The sequence below is a fragment of the Bos mutus genome, chromosome 13 (assembly GCF_027580195.1).
Source record: "Bos mutus isolate GX-2022 chromosome 13, NWIPB_WYAK_1.1, whole genome shotgun sequence".
NCBI lineage: Eukaryota > Metazoa > Chordata > Mammalia > Artiodactyla > Bovidae > Bos > Bos mutus.
Genome location: NC_091629.1, coordinates 57,651,188 through 57,671,970, shown reverse-complemented (window position 1 = coordinate 57,671,970; position 20,783 = coordinate 57,651,188). Strand labels below are relative to the sequence as shown.

The following is a 20,783-nucleotide window of genomic DNA, read 5'->3' as shown; positions in this document are numbered from 1 at the left end:
AGGCCCCAGTAGAATGTACACCCTAGGCGAGCAATGAGTGACCTGTTAAGAGTTTCACCTGCAGGGTTCTTGATACCACGCCAAGATGCCCAGCGCTGCTGCAAACTCCCTGCGCGCTGGTACCCAACTGAGCGTGCGTGGAGGGCGGGGCACTAGGCGCCTCCGGTCCGCGCAGGCCCCGCCCTTGCCACGCCACGCCCACTCCCCGCCGGGGAAGCCGGCCGGCACGGCTACTCGCACCTTCCGCCCGGGTGGCGTTGCACCGGTCTTGGCGCCGGGAACTGTAGCGCCCCCCCCCACCCCGAGTTTACCGGCCCAGCGCCAGGATGGCCCCTATACCCCCGGCATCAGTGGAGGAGCTCCGCACCACCGGCAACCAGAGCTTCCGCAACGGCCAGTTCGCCGAGGCCGCCACACTCTACAGCCGCGCGCTGCGGATGTTGCAGGAACAAGGTGCGACCCCGGCCCCCCGCACCCCCGTTTCTCCGCCAGGCCTGCTTCCCCTTCTCGCTTCCCCCGACCCCAGCTACCCGTACCCCGCTCTGGCCCTCTCGGCCTGGGGCTTCCGTTTACCCCGCAGCTGACCGGCCCACCGGGTCTTCCCAGCACTTGCCCATTACTTCCCCCCTCCCCCACCTTGGGCATCCTACGAGAAAGTTCCTTGGCCTTTCTTTCCGCTTTTATTATTATTGTAACGTGGCTTTATTACTGGCCCTTTTTTACTTAATGACATAACAGAGACACATTTTCATGTTAATAGATCTTTTATCACTTTTTATGGTGGTAAAAAACGACATCAAACTTCATCTCTTGTAACATTGTCGTGCAACAGATCTCTGGAACTTTCTCATCTTGCAGCACGGAAACGCCGTACCCACTAAACTCTGATTACCCCCTCCGCCCGTGGTAGCCACCTTTTTTTTTCTGTGTCAATGATTTTTACTACTTTAGGTATTTAAAATGAATGGGATAATACAATCTTTGTCTTTTGTGACCGAATAATATCTTTGACATTATAAACTGCGTTGTAGCATGTGACAGGCTTTGGTTCATTTTTAAGTTTGCCTGATAATTCCATCGTGTAGATACACCATATTGTCTTTATCCATTCATCCGTTAATGGACATTTGAATTGTTTTCACCTCTTGGCTATGATGAACATGAATGTGCAAGAATCTCCCAAGATCCTGCTTTAATTTTATTTGAATATATACCCAGAAGTGGGATTGCTGGATTAGATCCTAATTGTATTTTTAATTTGCAGGAAAGGAGGGGCCTCCAAACTGTTTTCAGTAATAACTGTACCATTTTACATTCCCACCCACAGGGCACAATAATTCCAAGTGCTCAGCATCCTTACCAACGCATTTTATTTTTTCTTCTTTTGATTGTGACACCTGATAGATTGCCTGCTTTTTAACTGTCTTGTTGGACCCCATTCTAATATTCAAGCCTCATTCTGATCCCTGAGGCAACTCTCATTTTCCTCAACTGTACACGCTTTAATTAACATTGTTAAGCAACTGTATGTGAATGAGTGTAGAAAGTCCTTTCTGTCCAGGGGCATTTTTTTCTTGTTAATGCGGAGGCCCCAGATGTGATCTTAATTCATTAACTGGGGGATTTTTGCAGAAACACCTGTGGCTGGTCCTTTGTTCTGTAAGTGATATTGATGTTTTTGGTCAGTAATGTTTGTGTAACAAGAAACATGGGCTTCCCTGGTGGCTCAGATGGTAAAGAATCTGCCTGCAATGCAGGAGACCCAGGTTCCATCCCTGAGAGAAGATCCCCTGGAATAGGACATGGCAACCCATTCCAGTATTCTTGCCTGGATAATTCCATGGACAGAAGAGCCTGGTGGGCTACAGTCCATGGGTCGCAAAGAGTTGGACACAACTGAGCAGCTAACACTTTGGACTTTCAACAAGAAACATATTAGTACATCTCTAGTCAATAATGTGTTAAGATAATGAATATTAAACAAGAACTATGGGGAAATGATCTGGGCTGTGAAGAAGACAAATGTGGTGGTGTGGTAGATTTGACTAGGGAGTTCTTTTATGAAGAAATGGAAGGTAAAGGACAACTTCTTTGAAGAAGTGACATTTGAGGTGATACCTGAATGGTCAGAAGAAGCCAGCTGCATGAAATTTTGTGCTGAGCACCTCAGGCGAAGAAGGCCGTAATTAACAAAGGCCCCAGACAGCAGTACCCTGGTGTCAGGACCCAGAGCATATGGGAGCCAATGGAGGGAGTACCAAGACTTCATCAGTTACAAAGACAGGCATTTTACACGGTAGTTCATGGGAAGGAGTTTGGATTTTATTCCCTAATGGGAAGCTGCTGGAGAGTTTTCAGCAGAGGAATAACGTGTTTTTACCAGTCTTCCCAGCCTCTGGCTCAGTTCAGCCAACAAAGCCCTCTGCCCAAGGCCTCTCTGAAGTGGCTTATCCCAGAGCCTCAGTAGAATTCCTTTTCTGTAGTCCCTCTTTCCCATTGCTTTCCTTCTCATTTCCTTGGCTAGCATTTGTTGAGTACTTGCTAAACATGATAGGCTTTCTCCCTTTTTTGTATCTTCCCACTAACTTATGGGTAAGATGCTTTATAGATGAGGGTTCCAGAAGACTTAAATCCCTTCTTCTGGGGTGACACACTGAAATCAGAGGCAGAATTTGAACAGGGGTTTCTCCAATTCCCAAGTCCAAGTTTTTAATCATTTTGCTGGACTTCTTCCCAAATCCTTTGCTAATTCCAGTCGATTTTGTTTGAATTTTTGCAGTTTCAAGCCACTCTTTTGCTGCCTCCCCCCCCGCCATGTTTTTTTTTCCTAGAACCTTTCTCTGTAGGCCCACCTCCTCATCTCAACTTGTTAAAGTTGCTTTTTTTTTTTTGTATCCTACCCCAGCTGCCTGGAAAAACTTGGCTTTTTTGTAGGGATTTATTCTAGGCCCGAAGAAGAGCCATACTGATATGTCTTCTCAGTTCAGCAGGGGACCAGAATTTGGTTCTGATCCTGCTACTAATTTTCTAGGTAATTTATGGGCAAGTTCCTTGATTTCTCTGATCAATTTCCCTGATCTTGAAAGGAGAGCAGGGAGCAACCTAACACAGTGAACCTTCCAGCCAGTCTGTGAAATATCGTCTTCATCTGATAGGTAGGCACATGTGATCAGAGGGGATTGAATGACTTGCGCAGGGTCACAGGCTGGATTTGGGGATCTGATGTCATTTCTGCCACACCACTGCTGTTTGCTGAGCAACCATGCTCCAGTGACTTGAGATGGGTAGCAAGGTTTGAATACTTGAGCTTGCTCCTCGAGGGCCAGGATGTCTTTTACTTATCTCTATACTTTGCTGTCTCCCTTGGGGTCCGGCAACAAAAGGGAAGACAAGATAATTTTATTATGTTTGGTATTGAATGAAGCAGGTTTTGCATCAATGTGGTAACATAATTAGCAAAGAAGGCAAGCTGCAGAAGGAGAGGCGATATGACGCCACTTGGGAAAAGTTATTTAAAGGATATTGTGTCTTGCCTGTGAATACCTATATAATAAAGACGGACACACGTGAGAATGTGACATACCCACTGTAGGACTGTGGCAACTTTGGGGGACCTGGGGATGGGGCAGAGGGGAGAGAGTAGAGCTATTTAGTCATAGTGAAACCAAAAAGGTGAGAGGACTTCCCTGGTGGTCCAGTGGTTAAGCCTCCCTGCTTCCACTGCAGGGGGCACAGGCTTCATCTGGGGTTGGTATGCAGCCAAAAATAAATGAACAAAAAGACCCCAAAAAGGTGGGAAGCAAATATTAATAAAACATATGCTGAGTTTAGTGATGGATAGCAAGTACCTATTATACTGTTGTCTATATGTTTTACCACTTTCAAAGGAGAACTTGTTTTCTGTTCTTCTGGGAATGGAATCACTGGGTCAACACTTGATAGTTTCCATGTTTTATTTTCATTATGGCCCCTGCTAGTGGTTGAAAAATTATTTTTGAAAATGAAAGTCATCATGGCCACAATAAAGGACTTGAGCCTCTGAGATTCCTGAGGATAAAGATGGTCTTTAGGGAAACATCTATGATAATTCCCCTCCCCACGGGATAGCTTGAGCTCTTCCCCTGATTAAGCTCTCCATAGTCCTGCCAGACTGAGAGGTCTTTTCCTTGGCGAAGTCCTCTCTGATTTGACCAGGTAGAATTAGTCTGTTTTTTGTGTCCCCACACTTGTTCAGTCCATTTATCATAGCATTTATCAGATTTTTGTCTTCTTTTTTTTCTTTATTGGATTTTTATGCTTCTTGTAATAAAATTAACACATACACACACCCCCAAGTAGTTACACTGTGGATTTCTTTGAGCTCTTCACTTTGATCTCTGGCCTGGTACCAAGTTCAGTGCATGACTGAGTAGATGAGCAGATGCTTGGTCCCTGTGGATAGCAGGAAGCTTGGTGTTCTTGCTCCCTTGCCAATCCATCAGACCAACATGCACGATGGGGTTACAGTCATCTCTGCTGCCCATTACTAAACCCCAGAGAGCTCAAGGTGTGGAATGCGCCCCCGATTTCCCAAGGCACCCAAGGCATAAATCTCCCAACCTGTTAATTGTGCATTTTCTGCTTCCTCCGGGGCAGGTTCTTCAGATCCAGAAAAAGAAAGTGTTCTCTACTCCAACCGAGCAGCCTGCCACTTGAAGGACGGGAACTGCATCGACTGCATCAAGGACTGCACTTCGTGAGCGGGCAGGGCTGCCCCTGGGGTGCTGGGGGCTGGGGAGAGGAGACTGGGCTTCTGGCTCTCTGGCCCCACCAGTTACCTCTCATATTAGGGAGTGTCACTCAGGGTCAGCTGGTCACTGAAAATAGGAAGTTCTCCTTGGTCCTTGTGGCCTCTGACTTGGGTCCCTGGAGCCTCATCTCTGCTGCTGAAAGGAGTAGGGTGGTCAGTTAGAGGAAGGCCTTTAGTCTTTGTGAGATGTAGAACCTGGGCATGACCTAGAGTTGCAGACCAGTGACTGGCATGCTCAGGGTTTTTTTCTGGGATGGATGTGGGTGAGAGAAGGAGAGAGGGAAAGAAAGAGGGATGGTGGTTAATAGATAGCCTTGAAAGGAAAAAATGGTAACCATCACTGAGGTATAGGGCATATTAAACCGTTTTTCATGCTTCTTCTTGAAGACAGTCTGAGATTGCCTTCATGGTCATCACTGAAGTAGCACTTGGATCTGATGTGTCCTCAGGAATCTGATATCCTGGGGTATTGCCTTAGCTTCGGGCCCTGGTGGTGGGTGGGAGAGGAGAGAGGTGAGCATGCTCGTGGAGCCTCTGCTCGGTTGATTTGTACCAGGCCCTGTGCTATTCTCCTTTGTGGAGTGCTCATGAGTGCTCTGTGGGGTAAGTTTGCCACCCTGCCCAGGCTGGCACTGGATTGTGGAGGTCAAGTGATGTGCCTGGGGTCTCGTGGTTAGTGGCAGAGGTGGAATTCAGACACTGCTCCACCTGACTCCAAAGCCTGTTTGTTATCCCCACTCAGCCACACTCTGTAGAAAACAGAGAAGCATGAAAGCTATGAGGCACTTATTCTTGATTTCAGAGGGATCGCAACTATGAAAATCAATGCACACACACACATATTTCCCGGTAGTAGTGTTTTTCCGTCCTCCTTCCCTTCTCCACTTCAGTCTGAGTTGAAAAGCCCCTCTTCTGAGACTTGACAGCCTTCACAGCATCTGTCGCCAGAAATGACCTCCCATGTACTGACGACCCAGACCGGAAGGAACTGTGGGAGGTTGGGAGCAGGGAGCCCCAGGGACTCAGCAGCCCAGTGACATCCTGCCTCCTGTCCTAGAGCACTGGCCCTGGTTCCCTTCAGCCTGAAGCCCCTGCTGCGGCGAGCATCGGCCTATGAGGCCCTGGAGAAGTACCCTCTGGCCTACGTGGACTACGTGACCGTGCTGCAGATTGATGACAGCGTGACGTCAGCCTTGGAAGGCAGCAGCAGGTGAGCCCGAGTCACTGAGGCCGTCTCTCTGGAATGTCCTGTCCTGTCCTCTCCGATGGGCTTGGAACCTTTGCTTTGGGCATCCTCTGGGGCAAACCCTATGGTTTAGGCTCAGAAACTTATAATGAGCACGTGCAGAAAGTGTGGAAGGACGATCTGCTGTCGTGTTTTAGCAGGTTTTTAAGGAGTCAGAATTACTGAGTTTGTGGGGGGGTTTTGTGTTTTTTTGTTATTGTTCTTTTGCCTAGATGCTGAAATGTATTCACCCAGTAGTACTTAGTTCAGCTCTGTCTAAGCCAGATTCAGTGGGAAATACCGAGCTAAAAAGAGATACAGACCCCACTTGCTTCAGAGAGCTTCCTAGAGTGGCGAAAGGAAGACAGTGCAAGCAGCTGTGACCCCAGGGGCTGTGGTTTGTGGCTATGGTTCAGTGTATTGTACTGTGATCCCTTCACAAGGCCCCTCAGGTGAAATTCTTTCTGGTCTCTTGAGCAGTTGTCCTTAATCTCATCAGTCACATGCAGCTGATCACATTTCCCCTCTTTGCGTGGTATCTGTTCAGTATGTCGTTTCTGGCTTGACTTATCTTCTCTGTGCTTTCTCTCAGTCTCTATCATTCAACAAAATTTGCCACTTCTGTGCCAGACTTTGCACTCAGGCCCGGGCTGAGGAGGAGACAGACCTCTGCCCACCCTCGAAGAGCTCCCAGTCTCCTGGAGAACAGCAGTCAGTCACAGGCAAATTTTGGCAGTGTGATGAGGGCTGTGGTGGGACGTACCTGACAGCCAGTGGGGGGTCCAGAGAGGGCTTTTTGGAGGAGGTGAGCCGAGACAGAAGTGTATAGCTGTCTGGGCCAGGGGCCAGCAAGGGGCCTGGGCAGCACGTGCGCCGTGAATGAGTCGAGGTGTTAGAGGAGTGGTGAGAAGCCCGCCGCTCGTGGTGCAGCAGGCGAAGTGCTCAAATCAGGACGAGTGACGAGGCCCAGTCACACACGCCCTGGTGTCCAGGGGCTTGGACTTCATCCGAACACAGTGAGGCATTGTGAAAGGGTCTTCAGCCGGGGGGCAGCCTGAGCAGATTTGAGAGAAAAGCTGGCTGGCTGCCTGTTGTGTTGACCATGAAGAAGAAAATAGGAAGGGGGTGGGCAGTGATCCAAAAGAGACGGTGGAAAGGGACCAATTCAGGGGACATCTAGGCAGTATTTTGACAAGTTTTGGTGGTTGGAGGGTGGGGAGAAGGGAAGAACAGGTGTCCAGGTGGTTGACATGCTGAGGTGGCAGCATGGGGCCGGAGATTAGAGATGCAAGGAGGCCGGCTGGATGGTTGAACATAGAGATTTGAAGGTCACCAGCCTAGAGGTGGCTTGAAGTTCTGGGAGAAAAATGGAGTACTACCACGAGTCGGGGGAGCCAGGGAGCTTTGTGGAATCACGATGTTTGAGGGACACAGAGAGGAACAGCAGCCAGTGCGGCGGGAGGAAACTTAGAGCGTTTAGTGTCACGGAGGCAGGAGTGTTTGCAGAAGGATGAAGACGTCGTTCGTATCAGGTGTTACAGTCAGCTTAAGTACACTGAGGGTTTCAAAATGAAGTCACTGGTGATTCTGATGGAGTCAGTCCACTGGGGTCAGAAGCAGGTGGCAGTGGATTAGAGGAATGTGGCTGTGAAGGGGCAGAGGGCTGTTCAGGAAGAAGGAGCTCCATGCTGGCAGCTGGAGTCGGTAGAGGGAAAGGATATATGTGTGGGAGAGGGTGGTGTTGGCCGAGTGTGGCCCGAGAGAGGCAGGGAGCAGTGGATTCCCAATGCAGGGGGAGGGGTTGGCCTTGTCACCTCTTCTGTAGCAATAGAGAAGTAGGAAGTGTGCCCAGGCAGGGAGGTTTGTGTTCAGGGTGTGAGGAAGTCCAAGGGAGGAGGATTAAGGAGCATCGGATGGAAGAGGGTAGAGGTTTGAAGTAGCTGGACCGATCAGGAAAACAGCTCTGGGGGCTGAGCCAGAGACCATGAGTTTGTAGTGATAGCAGTCTGTGAGCTCTTCGTCGTAGTAACACAGGAACGTGGTTATAGAAGCAGAAGTTGCCGTTGGCTTCATCTGCTCACTCAGTACATACCTCTGGGTCCCGCTGGGTGACAGGTGCTGTGCTGAGTAGTAGAAATCAGTTAACAAAACCAGCATGTTCGCTGAGTTTCGAAGAGGGGAGTGGGGAGTGGTGGGGTTTGTCCCAGGGTGGGGTGGGGAGGGGAAAGACTTGAACATGAGGATCGAGAGAGGCAGTGTGGCACATGGTAAGCGCGGAGCGGTGGGAGGGGACCAGGTCTCAGGCCTTGCCAGCCTAATGCAGTGGGAACCACTGAAAGGTTTTACAGTTTGAGAATGACATAGGGTTTGCATTTAAAAATCTCTGAGCATTAATCAGATGTCAGGTGTTTGCATGGCCTTGTAAATAGATAAGTTGTTGTTGTTTTTTTGTCACTAAGTCATGTCCAACTCTTTTGCAACCCCGTGGACTGTAGCCTGCCAGGCTCCTCTGTCCATGGGATTTCCCAGGTGAGGGTACTGGGGTGCATTGCTGTTTTCCTTCACCAAGGGATCTTCCTGACCCAGGGGTCAAACCTGTGGTCTCCTGCATTAGCAGGCAGATTCTTTACCACTGAGCCACCAGGGAAGCTCAAATAGATTAAGAAAACATAAAATGTGGGAAGGAGGTTCAAGAGGGAGGGGACCTACGTACACCTATGGCTAATTCATGTTGATATATGACAAATCAAACCATATATTGTAAAGCAATCCAAACAATTAAAAGTAAATATAATTTCTTAAAAAAGAAAACATGGGGTCCATTCTTGGGGACATGTGTGGTTCCTTGGGGGTAAGGTTGAATTACCTTAACAAGCACCAGATCCCTCTCTTTGAAGTTAACAGTGTGACCAAGCAAGGGCCAGGCAGGGAGGGAGTGTCATGGTGGCTGACCTGAAAAGACCCTTATGGGTAGCAGGCTCCTGTTCCTTTCCTGCTGCGAGTCAGAAGGGTACAAAGCGATGGTTCAAACAAGGGGAAGATGATAACTGACTCTTGTACACCTCCTTTGGGCTTATGAGAGAAAGAATACCTTCTTGACCCAGCTGGAAACCTTTCTGTCATCCTGCCTGCCTTTCCAGAATGACCAGAACTCTCATGGACTCCTTTGGGCCCGAGTGGCGCCTGAAGCTGCCCTCTATCCCCTTGGTGCCTGTTTCATCTCAGAAGAGGTGGGAGTGTCTGCCTTTGGAAAACCACAAAGAGCCATCTAAAAGCAAATCCAAAGGAACCACAAGCGCGAAGAGCAGAGGTAAGCTGTGACTTCCCACCCGGAGAGAGCTGCGGTCTCCGCAGAGCCACGTTCTTTAGAGTTATCCTATAAAAACTGGCCTCGCTTAAGATGAGTTACTTTTAAAGTCCTATAAACAAAGTGAAAAAACAAGAAGCGTAACCCCTTAGGGACGGTCTCCTCAGCGCTGCAGTGGGCAGTGGGAAAGCCAACCCCACAGGTGTAAGGCTAAGGTGACGTAAGGCACAGTGAACTCCCAGCCTGGCACCCAGTTATCTTGTGTTTGTTCCCTTCTCATTCCTTTGGCAGCATTTGAGATGTATCATTTAGGATGTTTTTGGTTGCAGAAACAAGAAACTCCATGTGGTAAAAATAATAAAAAGAACATATTGGCTCATATAACAAAAAGGGCCTTCAGGCAAGGCTTGCTCCAGCAGCTCACTGCAGCATCAGACTCCCATTTCTCTGTCCTCCTTCTCTCCACTCTTTTCTCTACGATGTGTCAGCTTTGTCTTCAGGCAGTCTTCCCTCCTGAGTCGTACAGAAGCGGTAGCAGTAGAACCATAGCAGTTCTATGCCTCACATCTGCATGCAGTGCCTCATGACCAAGAGGGAGAGAAAGAGTTGTTTTTCTGAGAGCTCCCTAAGAAAGAGGGTTTCTTCCACTAAAATCCCTGGCTCATCTTTTCTTAATATAATCTAGCCTATAAACACAGGCCATTCCCTTAACTAGTCCCTGTGACCAGGGCCTGAGATTTTGTGACAAGCTCAGCCTGACATCCATCTGCTCCATCTCCATAGCCAGTGGAATTCACACACTTACTAGTCTCTGGAAGGGAATAAACAAGGGAAGGGAGATCAAGGCCAGGTGGCCCCAAACAGGAGACCTCAGCTTTATGGAACAGAGAGGACCTTCCCTGGGCAGGGGCGATAGGAAACTTATAAGGCTCCAGGGGAGTTCTCCCAGCCCAGCAGGCTCGGTATTGAGGATGGGAGGCTCAGGGGGCAGGGCTGCAGCCTGGCCTTGGGTATACAGGAGGACAGGGATTCTCCCCTTCCCAACAGGAAACCTGTCTGGCCATGGGCAGCATTCACTCCCTAGAATGAGAACATGAGCCGCTAATGAACTTGATGGCTTCAGTGCACCTCCTATTTATTTTGCTGTTTTGAAGTCACAGCCATGTGGGGCCTAGAGAGGCTCTCTCAGAAAAGTCTCAGCCCAGGGGAGACTGAGACACCTAAAACACAGGAGAACGAGTACTTTAGAGTCTGTAATGTTTGAGGAATTCAAATTGGGAACTGATGGCAGGGTGCTGGGGGAAGTTGGGGAAAGTATCATGGAGGTGACAGGTTGAGCTGGACCTTAAAAACCAAGTTCTTCAGGCAAGAGGGGAAGGGAGTTTTCAGCTGAGACAGTGGAAGGAGTTAGAGAATGAGGTAGTGGGGGTATCTCATGGTGCAGCCTAGGGTGCCTTGCAAAGTCAAGGTGAAGCTGAGGCGGTGATGCTGTGCACACTGCAACGCACTGGCTCTGCTTCTAGAAAACCTCGTACATGTGCCCACAAAGAGATGGGTACAAGGTGTTCAGAGCAAAAAGTTGCTAAGACCAAAAAGCAAAATAACCCAAGTCCCTATGAACGGAACAGATGAAACAGTTGCATTGCAGCAGGAAGAGTAAGAGTGAAGCAGCTATGGGTGTGAAAATCTCAGGAATGTGATTTTGAGGGGAAAAAGAATACCAGGTCATAGTAGAATACATAGAATTATGTATTCCTTTATTTGAAGTTCTCAAAGTAAATAGTAAATCGTTTCTAGATACTATCATGTCTAGTTAAAGTAACCCAAAAAGGGGGCATGGTCTCCTATGGCAGAAACCAACACAACGTTGTAAAACTATTATCCTCCAATTAAAAGTTTTTAAAAGAGCAGGGTCAGGGGCACAGAACTGAGGAAAATGGTTTCCTCCAGGGGTGGATTGACCGGCGGGGAGAGGCTCATAGGACTTCAAAGGTCTTAGTAAACGTTCTGTTTCTTAAGATGAGGGATCAGTTCAAGAGTATTAGTTTTATTCCTAAAACCTTACCCTTGTCGTAAATATTCAGTATTTTATGAAGAAAGTTTTTTAAAATCGACAAAGTAGATGATACGGGAGCTGAGGCTGGAATAATTCATCAGGGCCATGCAGTGAAGTGAAGCCCCAGGGCTCCATGGAGCAATTTGGATCTCACCTTGTTCTCCTTATGTCTCCTGGAGGCTGGGACAGAGCTCAGGTGGTGGGTTGGGGAGAATACCGCCAGACTCAGACCAGAACAGCTGAGGAGTAGGGGCTCCTCTGCCCTTTTCTGGAAGCCTAAGAGCACCGCTCTTCTCTTTTGTTTAACCAGATGCTTGTTTATTTAAATACTTCCTCACTTACTCTCCTGCTTTAAGTTTATACGGTGCTCTGGACTTTCTCCTGTTTTCTCCCCATTTCATCCTGACAGTAGCCCAGGGTGGAGTAGGTATTGCCCCACACATGCCGGTGAGCAAATTGAGGTCCAGAAGCATTAGGTCCCACAGGCTTTCAGCTCCTGAGCGGCAGTGCTGAGGCCACAACCTGCGTTACTTTCTACTGCGTATATATCATTGTGTGTGTGGAAGTATATCTACATCAGGAGCCCCCAACCTCTTCTGAATGAAAAACTCTGTATTTCCCAGAAGCCATTGCTCAGGGGAACTCCTGACTCAGGAAGGGCGCTTTGCACAGTGCAGGAGACCTCGGGGGACAGAGCGCTGTAGACGGCTTAGAAGAGGCGCTGCCCAAGAGAGCTCCTCAGGCTGAGCTGGGCACCCATTCCATGGTTTTTTCCTCTTCTGAATTTGTATCTAGTGCCTTCTGCTGGGGATGTGGAGAGAGCCAGAGCTCTGAAGGAGGAAGGCAATGAGCTTGTAAAGAAGGGGAACCATAAGCAAGCGATTGAGAAGTACAGTGAGAGCCTCTGGTTTAGTAACTTGGAATCCGCCACATACAGCAACAGGTACCTTTCACACGGCTGGCCTGGGGGATTTCAGGACACCGGACATTCTTCCACAGTCTTCTCTCGGACTCTGATGGGCTCTGCATCCTGGCATTTAGTCAATATAGGCAGACCTCAAAGCTGTCTCAGGGTCGGCTCCAGACCACCGCAGTAAAGTGACTATCGGGAGAAAGGGAGTCACAAAATTTTGGGGTTTCCCTGTGCATAAAAAAGTTGTGTTTACACTGTACTGTAGTCTGTTAAATGTACAATAGCATCATGTCTAAAAAAACAACCTACATGCCTTAATTTAAAAACTTAATGGCTACAAATTGCCAACCACCAGTCATTGGCATAACATCAAAAATACTGATCACAGATCACTATGACTAGTATACTAATAATGAAATAGTTTGAAATATTGTGAGAATGACCAAAGTGTGAAACAGGTACAAAGTGAGCAAATGCTGCTGGAAAAATGGCACCCATAGATAGACTTGCTCAATGTAGGGTTGCCACAAATCTTCAGTTCTGGTGTCTTCAAAGTATCTGTGAAGCACAGTGAAATGAGGTATGCCTCTGTGTTACATCTCAGAACGTGTGTTCACATTCCCTTTGGTCACCATGAGATGGGCATTGCCAGTGGCATTCACTCTGTTAAATGGGTAGAAACTGGGGTTTCCCACAGGGAGCCAGGGCTTTGTTTCAGCCCATTCCAGAATTTTCACTCACCAGGTAAGCAAAGGATGTAAGTAAAAGCTCTGGGCTTGCTGTGCAAACACAAGCCCAACACAAGTCTCAAAGCCTCTGTGCCTTCCCTGACTCTCAGCCCATGGCTTCTCTAAGACCCTCTGGTTATAAATTCTGCCAGACTGTCTGTGAGCCTCAGGGTAGAACCCAGGGAATTACCTGACCTGAGCAAGAGGGAGGGTCTAGTTGAGCCTGAGGTGTTAGACTTGTGGGGCTGTAGAAAGGCCTTCGTCCCGAGCTGTCACCAGTGGTCAGTGATCCTTTCCGCCAGCAGTGAGGGCCTGGGAAACAGGTACAAAGTGAGCAGATGCTGCTGGAAAAATGGCACCCATAGATAGACTTGCTCCATGTAGGGTTGCAGCATCCCTTCATCATGTGTGAGTGCCTGCTCTGCAATAGCCCACAAAGATTTTAGTAGTAGGTGCTCATTCCTGTCTTAATGTCAGGCAAACTGAGGCTCAGATGGAAGGGCTTTGCCTCAGCTCACCCAGCCAGTAAATGGTGGAGATAGAATTGGAACCTGGCTCCAGTGAGATATGTTCGTGTTACTGTCAAGAGGCTTAAAACATTCAGCGAAGGACCAGATCTGCTCTAAACATTTCCTATAAAACATTAATAAATCTTGTGAGTCTGTTTTCCCTTCCCAGCCAACATACTCACATTACTTTTAAGTTCACAGATCTCGGATCTCCTATATGCTCACTGCTCCTTATCCAGAACTCTTGGGATAAAATGTGTTTCAGACTTTAGAAAGGGATGATAGTGCATATAATGAGTTGTCTTAACACTCCAGCAGTGTCTGGCCAGTTTGCTGGTTAATCACTAGCATTTCTGCAGTGAAACGTGGAAATTCCATGATCACACAGAATAGTATCGAGAAAGATGAAGCAGCCTCATGTCAGTTAAGGTCATTTTTTTTGCCAAATGACCTACAAAGGGAACCTTTAGTTTCACAGCATGGATTTTGGCATTTTGGACCTGTGATTTTATTGGCTGATTGGAGCCGAGGGTGCCTCAGTCAACCAGGCACACTCGGGATCAGGGACTGCAGCCCATTTGTCCATGTTTGTGCAGGAGCATCTTCTAACTCCTCTTTCTGTGGGCTCTGTCCTTGCTTACCTCATGTTGCTAGAGATCTCCGTTAACCCATTTTCCTGGATTTTTACCACATTCAGGACAACGTTTTGTTTAAATACTGGTTTTCATGCAAATATGTCCATGCCACACCGTTTAACTACTATTGCTTTGTAATATACCTTGTAGGCTGATCTCTTCATTAGTCTTCGTAACCAGAGCATCGCTGACTATTTTGCCAGCTTTGATCTTCTAGCTCAGCCTTGGGCTCACTGATAAATTTCAATCCATTGAGCTTTAGGTTGTAATTACATTGATTTTATAACTTTAATTTATAAGACTGAAACCTGTTACAAAACTGAATTTTCTATCCACGTGGTTGAATATACCACATTCCAGATGCCATTTTAATGCTCTCCTTCATGCATATGCATCTGTATGGTGCATCAACTTAGCCTTCGGTTCTCTCTGTGCATTGACATCTGAGTGGGTGTCACCATTAGGTACTTGGCACCTACGGTTTGCCAGGTCCTGAATGGACCTCCAGAAGAGTCTCACTCACAGCAATTCTTCAGGTTAGGTCACGGTCCCATTTTACCTAAGAAAACGGGCTGAAGATGAAAGTTTGGGTTCCTTTTCAGTCATTCGTCTTGTCTCTCAGACTCCTACTTTGTAATGAAAATCCTTCTCCCTGGATACAGAATATTCGGTTTACCAAAAGCCACAGGTGGTTATTTTATAGGCCAAAGTTATGCATTTTTAACACCTTAAATATGATCTTTGGCATTCATATGGAATCATTTTCATTATAACAGTTACATTCATTATAACAGTTACTTCTGAATGTAACTTCACCAAATAGTACCTGATGCTTACACTGTGCTGCTTCTACTTCCCAGAAACTTGGCTTATTCTTTAAATTGCTAGAGTCCATTGGGAGAACACGTCAGTTTCCTTAGAATTCTTGTGTGTTCAAATTAAGATCAGGGCCTACTGTTCTAAAACTTAGTGGCCTACAACAGACATTTTGTTTTGCTCATGATTTGTGAACCAGGAGTTCAGGAAAGGCAGTTCTTCGACTCAGGGTCTCATTCAGGATCAACGAGAAGGATGCTGGGACTGGAGTCGTTTAAAGGCTTCTCCTGGGCTTCCCTGGTGGCTCAGACAGTAAAGAATCTGCCTGCAATGCAGGAAACGTGGGTTCCATCCCTGGCTTGAGAAGATCCCCTGGAAGAGGGCATGACAACCCATTCCAGTATTCTTGCCTGGAGAATTCCCATGGCAGAGGAGACTGGTGAGCTACAGTCCATGGGGTCGCAGAGTTGGATACGACTGAACACTAAGCACAGCACAGAGGTTTCTCCTACACATCTGGCACCAGGCTTAGGATGACTGACATGGCTGGGAATGGGACTGGTAGAGCAAGCTGGAGCCTTTTTTCTCCCCTCCTGGCAGTCTGTTCACTTGTGCCAGCTTGAGCTTCCTCACAGCATGGTGACCTCTGGGTAGTTGGCTTCTTACAGGAGCAGCTAAAGGCTCCAAGAGCAAGTGTTCCCAGAGCGCAGGCAGGCGCTCCAAGACCTCTGAGGCCTAGTCGTGGGACTCAAACTGTGTCCTTTCCTGTGCTCCACTGGTCAGAGCAGTCACAGAACCTGCTTAAATTCAAGAAGAAAGTGTTGAAACATAGGACCTCTTCTGTGGGAAGAATGCCACAGAATTTGTGCTGCCTTAATTTAGTTTTTATTTTTTATTTATTTGGCTACACCAGGTCCTAGTTGTGGCATGTGAGATCTAGTTCCCTGATCAAGGACCGAACCCTGATCTCCTGCATTGGAAATGTGGCATCCTAGCCACTGGATCACCCGGGAAATCCCTGTGTCTGCTTTAAAATTGATACAAGGAGAAGCTTTTCCTAAGTTAATTTATAAGTTCCATGCAATCTGAATGAAAATACTAGAATTTTTTTTTACATTCTTCCATGATAATAATTCCATGAGGAATAATGGTAATTCCATGGTAATAATTCCATGGTAACAATTCCATGAGGAAAAAATAACATAAGAGAATTTAGTATAAGATAAATTGTGGGAAAAAGAGGAATTATCCAATAAATGGTGTTGGATTGGCTGGAAAGAATTAAAAAGAAACTTGAACCTCCATCGTCACTCCTTATTTTAAAATAAAATCTAAATGGATTAGTTTCAAATGGAAGAAGTAAAACCATTAAGTTCTAAAACAACATGTGGGTTAATTATCTTGCAGTGGGGAAGGTATTATACGGGGTGATGGTGGAGGGCGACCCACAGAAGTCATTAAATAAGTTGGAGACGTTTTATTTCATAAGATTAAAAAATCTTCTGTAAAGATGCTCAGTTTGGGGGCTTCCTGGTGGTCCAGTGGGTAGGACTCCATGCTCCCAATGCAGGGCGCCTAGGTTCAATTCCTAATTAGGGAACTGGACTCTGTGTGCCACAGCTGGGAGCCAGCACAGCCAAAATAAATAAAAAGTAAAATGTAAAAAGTATTCAGCTTAACTGTATTTAAAGCAACTACATTAAAATAGACACTGTTTTCTTCCATATTGGCTAAACTTAAAGGCTGAGCCCCAGGGTTGGTACAGTTGCAGGAAAATGGGTTCTGTTAGTAACTATTCTTAAGTACAGTTGCCCTTGAAAAAGTCAGCTGTCAGGAGCACTGATCCTCCTCTCAGTCAAAAAATCTCTATATAATTTACAGTCAGCCTCTCATACCTGAGTTCTGCCGCATTCACAAAGTCCACCAAATGCAGATGATGTAATTCCGCAGTATTACTGAAAAAAAATTCTGCACATAAGTAGACCTGCACAGTTCAAACCTGTGTTGCTAAGGTTAGTTGCTTTATTTGGGAAGCATTTTGGTAATAGTCAAAATTTCAAATGCACGTACCTTTTGATGCAGCAGTCAGCAGTCCCTCCTAAGATTGATGTACAAGGATGTTCATAGCAGCATCATTTATTATTAACTGGGAATAGTGAAATATGTCTCCTGATAAGGAGTTAATAAATTAGGATACAGACAAGTGAATATTCCATAGCCACTGAAAACAGTGTTTCATTTTTAGTCACTGGGGAAGAGGACTAAAATTGAATAAGAAAGATACACACAAGTATGTACTTCTCTCCCACTGATAATAAGCAGAATGTAAGAATGATGCAAAATATAAGTTGGAAGAATTGGATATCAAACACCTATATACTCCCAATTAAATTTATAAAGTTATAGAAACAACTATAACTTCAGTTAAAAACAGTGTTATGTAACACTGTTACACAACTGTCACAACAGTTTGGTTGGTCACTATGGCCATCTATTGATCCATCTTCTTTACATTTCATCCCTAACATGTCAGTGTGCATATAATTAATTAGAGCCTAGTATTTATGTGGCTTTCCTGATGGCTCAGATGGTAAAGAATGTGCCTGCAATGCAGAAGATCCAGATTCAGTCCTTGGGTTGCGAAGATCCTCTAGAGAAGGGAATGGCAACCCACTCTAGTGTTCCTGCCTGGAAAATTCCATGGACAGAGGAGCCTGGCAGGTTATAGTCCTTGGGGTCGCAAAGAGTCAGACATGGTTGAGCAACTAACACTTTGATTTATGTGTTTTTTTCTTAAGGTAGATGATTTTTTGTCAAGGGGAAGGTTTCCAGAAACCTTTTCTTGCTTGAAAGAGTTAAGTGTGGGAGTATGAGGTGGACGATAGCTCTGAACACTGTCAAGATCACAAGTTGCTCAAACCCGGATCAAGTCCCGGGTCGGTGCATCAGTAGTGGAGGAAGCCTTGGGAGTCGCTTCACTCCTCTGAGCCGCTCTGCTCTGTAGAAGTGGGCTGGGTGGCTGTGAGAACTGAGGAAAGTGTGAAGCACCCAGCACAAAGTGTTAGGGCGTTCCTCAGAGTTAGTGGCCCCGAGGGAGCAGCTGACAGCCCGGTCTTTCCCTGCAGGGCACTCTGCCATCTGGAGCTGAAGCAGTACCAGGAGGCGGTAAAGGACTGCACAGAAGCCCTCAGGCTGGACAGAAAGAACGTGAAGGCGTTCTACCGCCGGGCTCAAGCCTACAAGGCTCTCAAGGTAAAGAGATCCTGTCCAGAGGCACCAAAGAGCCACAACCAGTTGTGCCCATGGTGGTACTTTCAGAGCATGGTCCAGGTGAGGTGGGGCCTGCCACGTCCCTCCTTGTCCAGGGGCCCCAGGTGCTCCTGACAGGCCTCCAGCCTGGGGTGCAGAAAGCCAGCTCGGCAGTGGTCCCCAACCCCGCCTGGTCTCCCGGGCCCAGGCTTCATCCCCCCAGTGTCTTATCTCTCAGGACTGCAGGTCCCCACAGCCTCTTCTTCTCTCGGGACTACAGGTCCCCACAGCCTCTTCTTCTCTCGGGACTACAGGTCCCCACAGCCTCTCTCCCCTCTCAGGACTACAGGTCCCCACAGCCTCTTTCTCCTCAGGACTGCAGGTCCCCACAGCCTCTCTCCCCTCTCAGGACTACAGGTCCCCACAGCCTCTTTCTTCTCTCAGGACTGCAGGTCCCCACAGCCTCTCTCTCTCTCAGGACTGCAGGTCCCCACAGCCTCTCTCTCCTCTCAGGACTGCAGGTCCCCACAGCCTCTCCTCTCAGGACTACAGGTCCCCACAGCCTCTTTTTTCTCTCAGGACTACAGGTCCCCACAGCCTCTCTGTCCTCTCGGGACTGCAGGTCCCCACAGCCTCTTTCTCCTCTCAGGACTGCAGGTCCCCACAGCCTCTCTCTCCTCTCAGGACTGCAGGTCCCCACAGCCTCTTTCTCAGCCTCTTTCTTCTCTCAGGACTGCAGGTACCCACAGCCTCTTTCTTCTCTCAGGACTGCAGGTCCCCACAGCCTCTCTGTCCTCTTGGGACTACAGGTCCCCACAGCCTCTTTCTCCTCTTGGGACTACAGTACCCACAGCCTCTCTCTCCTCTGAGGACTACAGGTCCTCATAGCCTCTCTCTCATCAGGACTTCAGATCCAGCTTTGCAGACATCGACAGTCTCCTGCAGATAGAGCCTAGGAATGGCCCTGCGCAGAAGTTGCGGCAGGAGGTTAACCGGAGCTTAAACTAAAATCCCTGAAGGGCAGCAGGACACCTGTCTGCCTGAGCACCTTATTCTGTGCCTGCTCCTGGATCTGGCGGGCCCGAGTGGGCTCCGAAGCCCCCTCCTCTCCCCCAGAGACGTGATGGCCTCCCACCCCTCAGGAGGCTCTGCCTGTTCACATTAAGCTCAGTGTAGTCAGAAAGCAGACGTTTTGTTGGCAAAGTCTCCCCCTGTTCTGCACTCCCCTGTGCTGTGGACAGCGAGCAGGTCACAGCAACGGGTGCTTGTCAGCAGCATGTTCAGCCTGGTCTCTGCCCAGATGCTCCAGACCCACTGCTGCCCTTCCAGTCACCAGGTCCTGTCACCCCGGTCCATCTGGGTGCTTAAAAAGCTGCCAGTCCCATGGGACACAGGCTGGCGTGGAAAGGAAGGAGGACTGGGAAACCCTGGCCCGCCTACACCCATGGCAGCCAGCTGAGCTGGTTCTCTAAGGCTGCCGACCCCTTCCCTGTCCTTGGCACGGCACTTCATGTTCTGAGCCCCAGTGCCTTTTGGCCGAGCCTCCTATGACAAGAATGCAGAACCTGTTCCCTCGGCCAGCGTTTGTCTGTGGCTCTGCGCTGCTGTCTCCCACATAAAGATTCCTAAGTTCTTTCAAGAGCCCAGAGGTGTGGCTGCTGCTCCTGAAGGTGGGATGGGGAGAAACCTCCTTGAAGTCCGTGTCCTTCCCTTCCCAGCAGGGACTTGCCTTTTGACTCCCACAGTGGCCCCACTAGGCTTCTTAGTTCTTTGTAATACGTTGAAGTTAATTTGAACTGAATAGACTGACTTTTGTTGAACTGCAAGTTTAAGCTGCGTTAACAGCATCTACATGAATGTTGTACTTTGTGGTTCAGCTTTGGATCACTTTGGAACTTTGCGATAATAAAAAACTGGTTATGGAGCATTCATCCTTTTTTTGATCAGATTTACTGGGATGTGTCTGCATGGGCCAGGCCCTGCTCATAGTACTGGGGAAACAGCAGTGAATGACAGGATCCCTGCGCTCAGAAAGCTGACAGTCCCATCGGACACACAGTGAGTGAAACCACAGCGGCTTTAGTGTTGCAAACAAGCAGTCACATTTTCCCCTCCAACTAGGGAGATTTGACCCTGTGGGAAAAAAGGGGTCCCTGAGGAAGTCAAGTTTGAATTGAGTTCTAACATGGGGGTGGGGAGGGGAAGAGCCTCCCCAGGCAGGCGAATGGCATTGGTGAAGGCCTTGGCTGGGAGGATCGGCCAGCAGTGCTTCTCAGCCTCACAAAATGTGGTGTGGGTGAGGCTGGGAGCGCCTGAGGATCAGCCTGAACAAAGCCCGTGTTCCTGGGCTTGTCTTACTGTCTTCAGTTAAATCATTTTCATCTTAATGGAGACATTTTGACTCCATAAAGCTGAGCAGACAGAGTCTATTGCCTGCTCCCCCATCATGCTCAGTGCTGGGCAATACTCAGCTCTTAGGAAAGGGTTCCATCCTCTCCGAGGACAGAGCAACCAGACTGCCAGGCTGAAGCGGATTTGAGTCACAGCAACTCTGTG

At 47.9% G+C, this 20,783-nt stretch overlaps 1 protein-coding gene across 2 annotated transcripts; it reads left to right on the top strand.

Moving 5' to 3' along the window:
* Positions 1–215: 215 nt before the first annotated feature.
* TOMM34 (translocase of outer mitochondrial membrane 34) lies at positions 216–20,154 on the top strand. Of its 2 annotated transcripts, none has more exons than XM_070381783.1 (7): positions 216–453; positions 4,636–4,735; positions 5,847–5,999; positions 9,155–9,324; positions 12,173–12,320; positions 18,104–18,230; positions 19,098–19,235. In XM_070381783.1, exons 1-7 carry the CDS (start codon positions 327–329, stop codon positions 19,113–19,115), a joined length of 843 nt encoding a protein of 280 aa, XP_070237884.1. In that variant the 5' UTR covers positions 216–326; the 3' UTR covers positions 19,116–19,235. The 2 variants fall into 2 exon arrangements, with proteins under 2 accessions (XP_070237884.1, XP_005903239.1); XM_005903177.3 differs by having other exon boundaries at positions 219–453; positions 19,131–20,154.
* The last annotated feature ends 629 nt before the right edge of the window (positions 20,155–20,783 follow it).

What these genes read in the sequence shown, in the direction of transcription:
- TOMM34 (XM_005903177.3), top strand. Translation starts at nt 327, where the DNA reads ATGGCCCCTATACCCCCGGCATCAGTGGAGGAGCTCCGCACCACCGGC. An exon ending in GCGGATGTTGCAGGAACAAG is followed by an intron (nt 454 to 4,635) that starts GTGCGACCCCGG and finishes CCTCCGGGGCAG; the next exon opens with GTTCTTCAGATCCAGAAAAA. An exon ending in TGCATCAAGGACTGCACTTC is followed by an intron (nt 4,736 to 5,846) that starts GTGAGCGGGCAG and finishes CTCCTGTCCTAG; the next exon opens with AGCACTGGCCCTGGTTCCCT.